At 42.0% G+C, this 12,827-nt stretch overlaps 1 protein-coding gene across 1 annotated transcript in view; it reads left to right on the forward strand.

Annotated features, from left to right (window-relative positions):
* The window catches only part of Snx30 (sorting nexin family member 30), a 97,698-nt gene that overhangs the window by 59,656 nt on the left and 25,215 nt on the right, over positions 1 to 12,827 (forward strand). Inside the window, exon 4 of the mRNA XM_028779942.1 lies at positions 11,471 to 11,629. Coding sequence (XP_028635775.1) covers positions 11,471 to 11,629 — 159 coding nt within the window. The remainder of the gene's footprint in view (positions 1 to 11,470; positions 11,630 to 12,827) is intronic.

A 12,827-nucleotide genomic window follows, 5' to 3' on the forward strand; every position in this document is an offset into this window, starting at 1 on the left:
TCTTTCTTTCTTTCTTTCTTTCTTTCTTTCTTTCTTTCTTTCAATACCTCAGTATCCCACCTCTTTAAAAGATTGAAGTTTGGTAGCTGGGTATTCTGGTTTACACCTATAATCCTAGCAAGTAGGAGGAAGAGGCAGGAGTGTTACTATGAGTTCAAGGCCATCTTGGGCTACATAATGAGTTCTAGCCAGTCTCAGCTACAGCGAGAGACAGTGTCTGGAAAAACAAACAACAACAAAACAAAAAGATTGATGCTTGGAAGTAAGTCTCACCGAAACTGCTTTTCCCACTTGGCAGCATTCTTCTTGAGGTTTGGCTGCCTACCAACAAGGCAAAGCCAATGCTTCAGACTGTGACTGATGGGGGCAGGAATCTAGCACACCCTCCCTTCACAACCACAGCTTTTTATTTAAAACTCAAGCAAGAAAACCACTGACTTCTCTGTTTTGATACAGCATGAATGGACCCACCCCTTACAACCCCCTGCTTTTTTAAAAACAGGAGATAACTAAAATTTTAAAGACTGAGTAATCATATATATATTGGGTGGTTTTCCAAGGCCTTTAAATTGAGATAATTATTATTTGGGCCCCCATTGTCTTTGGGGACTTTAGGGAAGTGTGGAGCATATGAATCTTCAGAGGCCGATTTATTCTTTAACAAGACCTTGTTTGAATGACCTCCAGGGCTGCCCAGTTTCTCTGTTGCTTCTGCACCTTCCCACCTCCGTTGCCCACCATGGCTGGGTGAAGCTGTGTGGGCAGTGGATACTGGATGTTTTTAGGGTTTTGAAGTGAGGTGATCCGTGTGGTTAGGATAGGGCTGGAAGCGATGGGGCCCTCAGGGATCTACTGTCCCCAGACTTTTCTCTTCTTTTTTTTTTTTTTCTTTCTTTTTTTTTTTTTTTTTTTTGCCATCATAAGTCCTGTCTGCTCTTTTAAGCCATTTTAAAGCAGTCAGTACAAGTCCTTAAAATAGAATCCTACTTGGCCAGATTGGCACCTAGTGGTAATTTTTTTTTAACATATGCTTTTTATTTCAGAACAGTTTTCAGGTTATTGTAAAAATAGGAGAACAGGGTTTTCCATACTCGGCATCTGGTTGCATTCATGGCTAACACTCTACACAGATGTGAGATGCCTGTCACAGTTAATGGACTACTTGTCACCATCGGTTAATAAACTACTTACTCAGCACTTTATTTCGAGTTGAATAGTTTTGCCTAATGTCGTGTTTCATCCCAGGTTCCCTACCAGGACATCTCATGGCCATGCCACTTTGGCAGTTTTTGCTTCTAACAGTTTCTCAAGCTTTTCTGGTCTTTGACAACCTTTGACAGTTTTGGGGTTTGCTAGCGAGGTTCAATGGACATTTGTCTCAAGGCTTTCTTGGTTAGACCATGAAAATGGAGTAAGGTGTTTTGGAGAAGAAAGCCACAGTGGTAAATTGTTAATCCAGGTCACATGACTTGAGGAGTTTCTGTTCGCTGTCTTCACCCTTTCCCTGTGGTTCAAGCCCAGCTTCCCTCTTGGCTGCTAGGGTTGTTGGTTTCTTCTTTTCCTTGTGATTTGGCACTTGAGACTCAAAAGCTCGAGAGTGACACCTGCTGGTAAAATGTAGTGCCGCCAGTCTGTATCCCACGCAGCACTGAATGTGTCTCCAGCATCTGGGAGGATCCAGACATTCTTCAGTATAGTCTCCACTGGCTGGGCAGCATGGTGGGCAGGAAAGTGATTTAGAAGCAGGCAGAGACTTAAGTTTCTTCACAAGCTTTTGATACTTAGCCAAAGTGGAGAGATTTAATTTAGGAAAGTATTTCTGGTTTAAATAGAGAAGTCAAATGAGGAATGAACTTTTTGCTGTACCCCACCCTCTACCCCCAAATTATCTTACAGAAACTGTTAGAAGTTATCTCTCTGTATTTAAGTACCAGCTGTGTATTCTTCACTAGACCTGATAGCTAATCTTGGTAGGAACATAGTGAAGGATTTTAAGATAGACAAGGGACTTCTACCTGGGAAGTTTAGTGTTGTATATAAACTGAGGTGGCTAGTTCTCGGCTCAGTGGTTAAGAGCACTTGCTCTTGGAGTTCTCAGCATGCGCATGGTGGCTCACAGCTGTGTATAACTCCAGTAGCAGGGCATCCAGCATCCTCCTCTGGTATCCACAGTCACCAGGCACACATATGAAACATAGGCCTACATGCAGGCAGAACCCCCATACACAATAAAATAGTTTTAACAGAAATCTGAACTAAATCTTAACAAAAATGGAGAACTGGGTAAATGTGCAGTGTAATTATTGTTTGGTTTTTATTGTCTCCTTTAAGAGAGATTTTATTTTTAAATTTTTTTGGTTTTTTTTTTTGAGTTTTGTTTTTGTTTTTGTTTTTGTTTGTTTTTTGAGATAGGGTTTCTCTGTATAGCCTTGGTTGTCCTGGAACTCACTCTGTAGACCAGGCTGGCCTCGAAATCAGAAATCTGCCTGCCTCTGCCTCCCAAGTGCTGGGATTAAAGGCGTGAGCCACCACCACCTGGCTTATTTTTACATTTTTTATTAGACTTATTTTATATATGTTTTACCTGCATATATGCATGTGTACAATATGTGTGCTTGGTGTCCAAGGAGCTCAGAAGAATAGATCTCTAGGACCTGCAGTTACAGATGGTTGTGACTCACCACACGTATGCTGGGAATCAAACCCATGTCCTCTGAAAGAGCAAATGTTCTTAATCACTGAATTCTTATTTTTGTTTTGTTTTATTGATACAGAGTTGCTTTGTGTAGTCTGTCAATCCTGAACTTTCTCTGGCCTCTAAGTCAGAGTAGGCTGGACTCTAACTCAGTACCTGCCTCTGCCTCCTGATTGCTGGGATTAAAGGCATGTGCCATCACCACCTGTCTGAGACCTTATTTTTATTTTTAATTATGTTTATGTGTGCGTGTGTGCTCATGGAGGTCAAGGGACGTCATATCCCTTGGAGCAGAGTTCTGTATGGGTGATGTGAGCTGCTGTGTGGGTGCTGGAAACTGAACTGGGCCCTCTGCTAGAGCTGCATACGCTCTGAGCTACCGAGCCTTCTCTCTGGCCCCATGTTTCCTCCTTTTTAAAAAGTCCCACTGAAGCCACACATGTACAGCCCAGTCGTTTGAAATGTACAGTTCCAAAGCTTCCAGTGTATTCAGATTTGTAGAACAGCCAACAAATCAGTGTCAGGACCTTTCAGCACCCCAGAGGGAAACCTCAACATCCTTACCTGTTACCACCCTCTCTCTGGAGCCTGGTAGCCTCCCCTGTGTCTCCTGTCTCTTAGGTGTCATCCTCTTTCTTCCACTCAGCATGTTCCAAGGGTCACTCACAGTGGAGCACTGGCTAGTACTTCCTTCTTACTGTGAGGTGATAGTCTGTGTGTGAGCATACCACATTCTGTCTGTCCACCCTCAAATGGAATTTCTTTTTTTTCTCCTTTGGCTTTTAGGCATAACACTGTTACAGACATTTGTGTGAGTCTTCCTGTGGCCACGTGTTATTATCTTTGGATGTAGACCTAGGAATGTAATTGCTAAATTACATGTTATTCTATATTTAATCATTTGAGGTACTGCCAGGCATTTGACATTCCCTGACATTCCCTCACACCATGTGTGAGTTCTGGTTTCTCTACATCTTCACAAACAGTGATTATTATCTGTCTTTAATTATAGCTGTCCTAGTGGATGTGAGATGGCATCATATTGTGATTTTTTAAAATTTGCATTTGCCTGACAACTAAGAATATCCTTTGATGTTCTTGGTGGCTATTTGCATGTCTTCTTGGAGAAATGTCTGTTCAGATTTGTTGTCCATTTAATTTCTTAAAGATTTATTTTATTTTTAGTTATGTATATGTGTGTGAGTATGTGAGCCAGAGGTGTGGCTGTTCCTAGACCTGGAGTTACGGGCGGCTGTGAGTTGCCAGACATGGGTACTGGGAATCAAACCAGAACCATCTCTTAAGTTCCCTCTTTGCCTCCTTAAAAATTTAACACACACACTCTCTCCCTCTCTCTCTCTCTCTCTCTCTCTCTCTCTCTCTCTCTCTCTCTCTCTCTGTGTGTGTGTGTGTGTGTGTAAGGGAACTTTAGAATCTATTCAAATTGGTTGGGAAACTTAGGGGTGAGTGGTCTTGAGTCGTCTGTCAGTTTACCTCTCTCAACGTTAGATCAGCTGTTGTTAGACATGTTTGAGAATGGCTATGCTTTCTGATTTGACTGCTTAGGCTAGGAGTGTGGGGATAAAACCATTTCTTTAAAAGAATGAAAGCTAAAGCTCTGGTTGAGTGATTCCCAGCCTGAAAAGGACCCTGTGTTCCATATCCAGTTCCTTGTGGAGTGAGGGGGTGGGAGTCAGCACTTTACTTGGATTTCAATGAAGCCATAGGAAGTTGAAGCCAGTTAAATAGTGGCTCTGTGAAAGCACACACCCAGAGGCTGAATTTGGTTCTCCTCATGGACTGTAATATACCTGCTTTGTTTCCAGTCTCTGTGACTTCAAACTTGGTATTCTTTATGGGTTCTGATGGAAATATACAATTTCCTGCTCCTTAGACCTACCCCTTTCTTTTGCCTGAGGAAAGTCACAAGATGGTTTATAAATTGATTAACTTTCAATTTAGTTTTTCTACTTTGACTTTACAAATCCTGGCCTGTTTAAAGTATCCTGCCTGCCCCACCCCACACCTTTTGCGGTTCTGAGGGTTAACAGGGCATCTCCCACATACTGAGCATGCACTCCCACCACTGAACCACATCCTAAACCATGAACAGACAGTGCGTGGGCTGTTAGACTCTTCATCACTGACAAGTGAAACCTGACAGAAACCATTCAGGAGGCGGGTGCTTTTGGCTTAGACTTTCCAACCTTGGTTAGTTGGACCCATTCCTTTGAGCCTGAGGCATAGTAAGACTGTCCCACATTGGGAGCACGTGACTGAAGCCACTCTCCTCAGAGCAGCCAGGGAGCAGAGCAGAGTCAGGAAGGACCTGGGCCACATCTAACCCCATAGACATATAACCCCAGTGACCTGCTTCCTCCAGCCAGCTGCCACCTTCTCACATAGCTCCACCACCTAGGGACCAAGCCTTTAACTCGTCAGTCCAGAAGGGGATGTTTCAGATTCAAAATCTACAGAGCCTGCAGTGTTCTGACAGGTTTCTTTCTTTCTTTTATGTTGAGTTGCTCCTCTGGAATTTTAAAACCTGAAAGAAGTAACCGTAGGTGCTGGGAGCTGGAAGAGTGTAGAGTGTTTGCCTTTGTAGACACAGTTCACTCTTCTTATCATGTGATGGAGGCATCGGAGAGTCTCGGATGGAGACTTCGCCCACATTGTTTCTCTGTAAGTTGCTGTACATTAATGCACATGCACGTTTTACATGTGGACAGTTAACATATCTACCCCCTTCAGGAGCATCCTTGTGCATATGAATACTTAACATGCATGTCCCATAACAAATTTTAAAAATATAATATTGTATTTAATCTTTGAGAATTAAGATTATGTTTCTTTTTGTTCTATTTTACCTTTCTTTGTCCCAGCAGTATTGGGGATGGAACCTAGGGTCCCATCCTTTCCATCAGGCTGCAGCCTGAGCTCTCTCCTAGCACACACTTAAGTGCACACCCTGTTGTTCACTAGAGAGGTGGTTCATCATGTATAGCAGTGTATGTGTATGAGTTAAGCAGCCCCTGTACCCCTCCCCACCCCAGACAACCGGCTCCTTTGCTGTGCCTCTGCATGTGCTCACTGGCCTCACGCTGCTCTGCTCAGCATGGCTCGATGCACAGCGGACACATGGGCAATTAGATGGGCACGCACAGGCTTGGGTGATGATTTACATTCATCTATCGAATGCTTTGGTGTTGAATTCTACTTGCAATATGAAGGTTTGCTTTTCCTGAAGACAAAGGATGTATTTGCTAGGCAGCTTTCTTCTCACTGGAATTAATGGGAAGAGTTTGTATTGCAACAACTGTTTTCCCAATTTGAAATGATAAAGTGACATTATTTTCTGCCCAACTCCATTTTTTAAAATAAAGTACTTACTTCATTTTTATTCATGTGTGTGTACTCATGTGTGTGCTATTTGACATGTGTGTATGCAGATGACATGGAGTCCAGAGAAGGCATTTGGGTCCCTGGAGCTGGAGTTACAGGCAATTTTAATATACTTGAGGTGGGTGCTGGGAACCACACTCCTGCCCTTTGCAAGAGCAGTGAGTGTTCTTGACTCTCTAGCCTCTCCCTCCTTTTTAAAGGTACTTTTATCTTACTCAGTAGGGACATTAATAGTAGGATATTGACTGAACTTACAAGTACTATGAATTAAATTAAGATTGACAATTACTCTTCTTGATGGCATGGCTTTTAATCGTGATGCCTCTTTATTTGGCAGTGGTTTTTGCCTTGAGTGGGATTTCTAACAAGTTGGTAAGGTTTGGAAGGCACAGGTGCAGGTGTTGGCATATGTGAGCGGTAAGCTTTTGTTGAGTACAGGCAAGAGTTCAGACTCAGACAAGAAGTTGGACATTCCGTTACTGAGCAGTTGCATATAGATTTCCTTCTTAGAAATAAGTTTCTCTGTGATAATGTATAGGATATATACTTTTATTCAGATTACAGACCAGGTTTAGAAGCTAAAAGCATATGTAACATACACCCCAAACTCTCAAGTACTGTGTATAATGTGAGTGTTTCAAAATTAAACCCTGAAGTTTCCGATTGATTCTTGTAATAATTTACAAGTAGGATTTTTTTCTTGTAGATTCCAACATATATCTGTACAGATACTTGAGGTTGTTCATTTGTTTTTGAGATAGGGACCTGTTAATGTAGATCAGCCTGGCTGTGTAACCCTGCACAGTCTTAGGTTTTTCTTGCTCTAATCTTCTGAATGTTGAGATCGTGCGTGTGCGTGTGTGTGTGTGTGTGAGAGACAATGTCAAGTTCATTATGGTTTTGACTGTTTCCCTAATAATTTATGATGAGCATCTATTCATGTGCTCATTGGCTGTTCGTAGGTCTGGGGGAAGGCTGCCAATGTTATTATTTCACCACTGAACTTCATCACTACCCCTGTTTGCCCATTTTTAAAATGCATTTTTAAACGCATTTCATACAGCTACATGTGGTCTCCTGAACAAACCCACCCTCCATTAGCACCGTTTATTCTCTTACAGATTCCTGTTTATACATCTGTGATTTTCCTCACGTATATATAAAATCTAGATGCCACACACAAGAGAAAATCTGTGCTACTTGTTTTTCTGAGACTGGCTGGATTCACTCACTATGCTTACTTCCCTGCAGTTGCCTGTGATGCCACTTCTGTGGCTGAGGAAGGCTCGCTGTGTGCACAACACACTTCCTCACCCTCCCTTCTCTTGCCTCCTAGCTTAGCTGTTGAGAGCAGTCTGTGTAGTGTGCTGCCTTAGAGTCTTTCTGGCAGATACCCTGTTGCAGAACAGGGTTATTTAGCAGGTCTGTTTTCAGTTTTTTTTTTTTTTGTTTTGTTTTGTTTTTTCGAGACAGGGTTTCTCTGTGTAGCCCTGGCTGTCCTGGAACTCACTCTGTAGACCAGGCTAGCCTCGAACTCTTGAACTCAGAAATCCGCCTGCCTCTGCCTCCCAAGTGCTGGGATTAAAGGCGTGCGCCACCACCGCCCGGCTTCAGTTTTTTTTAAAACGAATTTTTGTGCGTGGATTCAACACATTAGTGATTAGCTCTGAGTCACCAGTAATGTATCGGTATCAAATTAAGGAAAGAATGTTCTCTTGGTGTGATTTAACCAAGAGTGGTCCAGATTTGAATTCTCTGCTTTATGTTCCCTGAGTCTTCTGTCCTCTGTTGTGGGATCTGAATCTGTGCCTGACTGAAGGCTGTCTTGTTAGTATGTCCCTGTGTCTGTGTCTTCTGTGTCTGTCAGTTATAGGAACTGTGTCTATCCTTAAACAAAGGACTCCACTCTGTCTTTCTTCAATAGCACAGAAAGCATCACATGGGAAGGAATGGGACAGTTGACAGAAATCTTTAGCAAAGGTTTACAAGGAATTACATCACTGGCTCCAACTGACGGAGACAATAAACAGTACTGTAAACATTGTTTAGTAACCAATATACATACATGTTGCATTCAACCTTTTTGGTACATTTTAGAAAGTTGTTTTCAATCTCTGTACTTGCTGCATTCAGCAAATAATACACATGCTTCATTCTGAGACAGGGGCATGGACAAGTGTATAATTTAAGATTACAACTATGCATTTGTTTAGGTTGTAAAAGTCCAAGGCAAGTGAGATGGTTGTTACATTGTTTCCTTAAAGGCAGGCTAAACAGCTTGAGCACATAGGCTGTCAGTCAAGACATAAGTGACCTCAGGTTGTATTATTAATTCTGACTATGTGGTCCAGCAGAAGTCCTAGACTCTTAAAATATAAGCAACATTTTCAGAATCTTGGGATGGTTTTATTTGTCCTTTTTTTTTTTTTAACATCACTGTACATTTTATTTTTTAATTGGATATTTCCTGTCATTTTTGATGTTAGAGGTAGAATTATGTTTATGTGGCTATCTTCTTTTGGGTTTATTGAAAGAAGATTACTTTCATGCTTTTCTTAGGGGATAGTTTCCCTCCTTGTGTTGTAGTTTTCCATCTAGTATCCTTTGTAGTGCTGGGTTTGTGGAAAGATACTGTGTAAATTTGGTTTTGTCATGGAATATCTTGGTTTCTCTATCTATGTTAATTTTGAGTTTTGCTGGTTATAGTAGCCTGGACTGGCATTTGTGTTTTCTTAGGGTCTGTATGACATCTGCCTAGGATCTTCTAGCTTTCATAGTGTCTGGTGAGAAGTCTGGTGTAATTCTATCAGAATAGATCTGCTTTTAATATGTTATTTGACCTTTTTCCCTTACTGCTTTTAATATTCTTTCTTTGTTTCATGCATTTGGTGTTTTGACTATTATGTGATGGGAAGAATTTCTTTTCTGGTCCAATCTATTTAGAGTTCTGTAGGCTTCTTGTATGTTTATGGGCATCTCGTTCTTTAGGTTAGGGAAGTATTCTTCTATAATTTTGTTGAAGATATTTACCGGCCCTTTAAGTTGGGAATCTTCACTCTCTTCTATAAGTATTATCCTTAGGTTTGCTCTTCTCATTGTGTCCTTGATTACCTGGATGTTTTGGGTTAGGAGTGTTTTACATTTTATATTTTCTTTGACTTTTGTGTCAGTTTTCTATCTTCTGTACCTGAGATTCTCTCTTCTATCTTTTGTATTCTGTTGGTGATGATTGCGTCTATGACTCCTGCTCTCTTTCCTAGGTTTTCTGTCTCCAGGGTTGTGTCCCTTTGTGATTTCTTTATTGTTTCTATTTCCATTTTTAGATCCTGGATGGCTTTGTTCAATTCCTTTACCTGTTTGTGTTTTCTTGTAATTCTTTAAGGGATCTTTGTGTCTCCTCTTTAAGAGCTTTTACCTGTTTACCTGTGTTCTCCTGTATTTCTTTAAGGAACTTATTTATGTCCTTCTTAAAGTCTTCTATCATCATCATGAGATGTGATTTTAAATCAAAGTCTTGCTTTTCCGGTGTGTTGGGGGTATCCAGGGCTCGCTGTTGTGGGAGAACTGGGTTCTGATGATGGCAAGTAGTCTTCATTTCTGTTGTTTATGTCTTTGCTCTTGCTTCTCAACATCTGGTTATCTCTGGTATTAACTGGTCTTGCTGTCTCTGACTGTGGCTTGTCCCTCCTTCAAGCCTGTGTGTCAGCACTCTGGGGAGACAAGTTCTTTCCAAGAGAAATTTGGATATAGAGAGCTGTGGCACAGGGTCAGCTCTGGGGCGCAGATGGGAACCGGAAGGGTTGTTTGTTGTTTTTGTTTTTGATACAGATTTACTGTGTCTCTTGGGTGGCCTGGAACTTAGAAATCTGCCTGCCTCTGCCTTCTAGAGTGCTAGGATTAAAGGCACTATTTTGCTATCAAGGGAAGGCAGTTTTTAGTTTACTGCAGAAATTCCACTAGGTTCCCTAATAACAGAACTGGTTCATCTTCCTGCAGCAGTGGCAGATAAGGCTTATCTCTTGTCTGCATTCTCTGAACTTTTTTTTTATTTTACTTTTTCTCAGAACTCAGATATTTTTAGGTTGTGTAGAGCAGTCACTTTCCTCTTTGGAGTAGTAAGAAAGACACCTTTAACCATGTGCTTGAGCAAGGAAATAAATTGAAGACCAAAGTTCCCTGGGTGAGCAGGTAGTTTAAATTGTTAAACAGTATCTGCTCACAGATTTATGATAGAGAAATTTGATTGAATGAGAGAAGCAAAGAAAGTTACCGTTTGATCACAAACATAAAAGGGAAATTAAGACTGTCTTCAGCTGTGGAAGTGTGTCTACTTCCTTATTTCTTTATTTAGTGTGTTCTTGTACTTTGAATTGGGAACAAAATCTTAATCTATTTTAATAAATTTTGTGTGCTCAATATTGTCTGCCCCCCTTTAGTGTATCTTCGTGTGTATGTGTGTATGCATAGTAGGTAGTGTGGGTGCATGTGTGTCTCTGGCTGTGTGTATGCAGGACTGCCCTGGGTGGTGTTCCTCTGGCATTTTCTATTCTTTTCCTTTCTTTTTCTTTTTTTTTGGGGGGGGAGGGGAGGGGTAGAGTAGACATGTAGTCTTTCACAGGGCAGTAGCTTAGTGAATCGGCAAGGCTGGCCGCCCAGCAAGCCCCAGGGATCTACCTGTCTCTGCAGCCTTAGCACTGTGCCACAAATACACACCACTACACCTGGCCCTCATTTTAAACATGTTAAAAATGTTTTAAACATTTTAAACACAGGAACTCAGATCCCTGTGCTTGTACAGTGGGTACTTTACCAACTACAGTGTCTCCCCAGCTCTCGCTCTCTTTTCTTAGGCTTGGTCCTCTACCTTTCCCTTTGCATCTTCTCTGCATATGTAGACAGTGCAGCTGCATTTCCTGGACAGGCGTTGGTTTCTCAGTATGTCAGGGACTATACGATAGTGTTCTCTGCTGACAGGGCACTTGTAATTTGCTACAGCTTTGTGTCCCATGAATCTTTGTTGATGACAACAAAGATCTAACAGATTGAGAACTACCATTCTAGGGCTGGAAATACAGCTCAGTTGGTAAAACACTTGGCATAAAGTTACCTGGTAATAAAATGTAATCTCAGTCTGAAGGCAGAGGTAGAAGTTCAGGGACATTTTCAGGGACATAACCAGTTTGAAGATAACCTGGACTGTATGAGATACTGCCTCATATAGTCAAAAAAAAAAAAAAAGACAAAATCAACCAATGCCCAACACTGTTCTTGGATAGACTGGCAGTAGGGATTTGGCAGCCTAGGGAGCTTTTCTCAATTGCTTGCTTACTATTGATTCCATTTTAATGACTCTAGTTTTCTCCTGTTTCCTAGCCACTTCCTGAGAAGTTTGTGGTGAAGGGTGTCGTGGATCGCTTTTCAGAAGAGTTTGTGGAGACCAGAAGAAAAGCGCTGGACAAATTCCTAAAACGGATTACAGATCATCCTGTGCTCTCTTTCAATGAACACTTCAGTGTGTTCCTCACTGCTAAGGTACAGACAGGATTCTGTGTGTGTTCCTATAAATGCTCATTCTCGGGCTCCTTCTCAAACACTGCTTTGCTCTTTCACGAGCCACTTCCACGAGTGGCCCTCTGAGGTGGGCATCATAAAAGCCCTCTACTTTCTTGGTGCCCATTGCATTGGCACAGTTCGGTTTAGAATTCAGCAGGAGAATAGGCTACGACTGTTCCCGCCCCCCTTGCAGCAGCAATGAAAGTCAATATTCTCACTTGCCAAAAGCACAAGCATCCATTAAACACTTCTTGGCAGTGTTAGTAGGTTGGCAAGCTTACCAACAATAGGCACAAAATAGGAAGAATGCTGAGTGTTTGGTAAGAATGTTCTTCAGGGCTGCCAAGATGGTTCAGTGGGTCAAGTATTTGCTACAAAAGCCAAAGGAGCCACGTCCTCTCGTCAGGACCCATGTAAAGGTGAAAAGATTCAGTTCAGCGAGATTGTCCTCTGACCTCCACATGCCTGACACCTACACACCAAGGTGTGCGCCAAGGTCCTTGTACCCACAGAGTACTAAGGAACCAGGAATATTAAACACAAAGGAGCCTCTCTGCAAAAGAGGAATTACCTGTTTTTCAGCCAAAAGGCTGGGAGTGGACATGGTGAGCCATCTGGTGACTTTTTTTTTTCCTGTCTGTCTGTAGAGGTAGACTTTTCCCACCTTTTGCTGTAGAGACAGACCCCACCTAAATCACCCAAAAATGTTTATCCCAGACTACCCCCCTAGACTGTTAATCTTTAGTTCCCAGTTAATAGAACCCATTCCTAGGGGAGATGTCACATGTACTTTCTGGCCTCAATGCTATGTTGGTCAGAGACCACAGAAATTCTAAGCCTTCTGACTACAGAACCCACCCTCGTGGGACTTGGACTTTGTAAAACAGTGTCTGTGTAGTCACGCCTTGAGCTTTATTGTACACCTGGAACTGGAATGACTGTTTTCTGGAAACGTTTCCCCAAACTGTGCTGTGTTTTAAATGTGCCGACAATGAATGACCTGGCATCAGACTCCCCAAGTTTGATCCAGGTTGATGACGTCAGTGTGAGCTGAGTTTTTATTCTCACCTCTTCATAGTCACTCCCCTGCCTGAGCACCTGCAGAGCGGTACTCAAGAACCTTGAAAGGAACCAGCTTCATTTTTCAGACAAGGAAACTGAAGTTCAGAGAGGTTAA

Source organism: Grammomys surdaster, unplaced genomic scaffold (assembly GCF_004785775.1).
Source record: "Grammomys surdaster isolate TR1022 unplaced genomic scaffold, NIH_TR_1.0 363, whole genome shotgun sequence".
Taxonomy (NCBI): Eukaryota; Metazoa; Chordata; class Mammalia; order Rodentia; family Muridae; genus Grammomys; species Grammomys surdaster.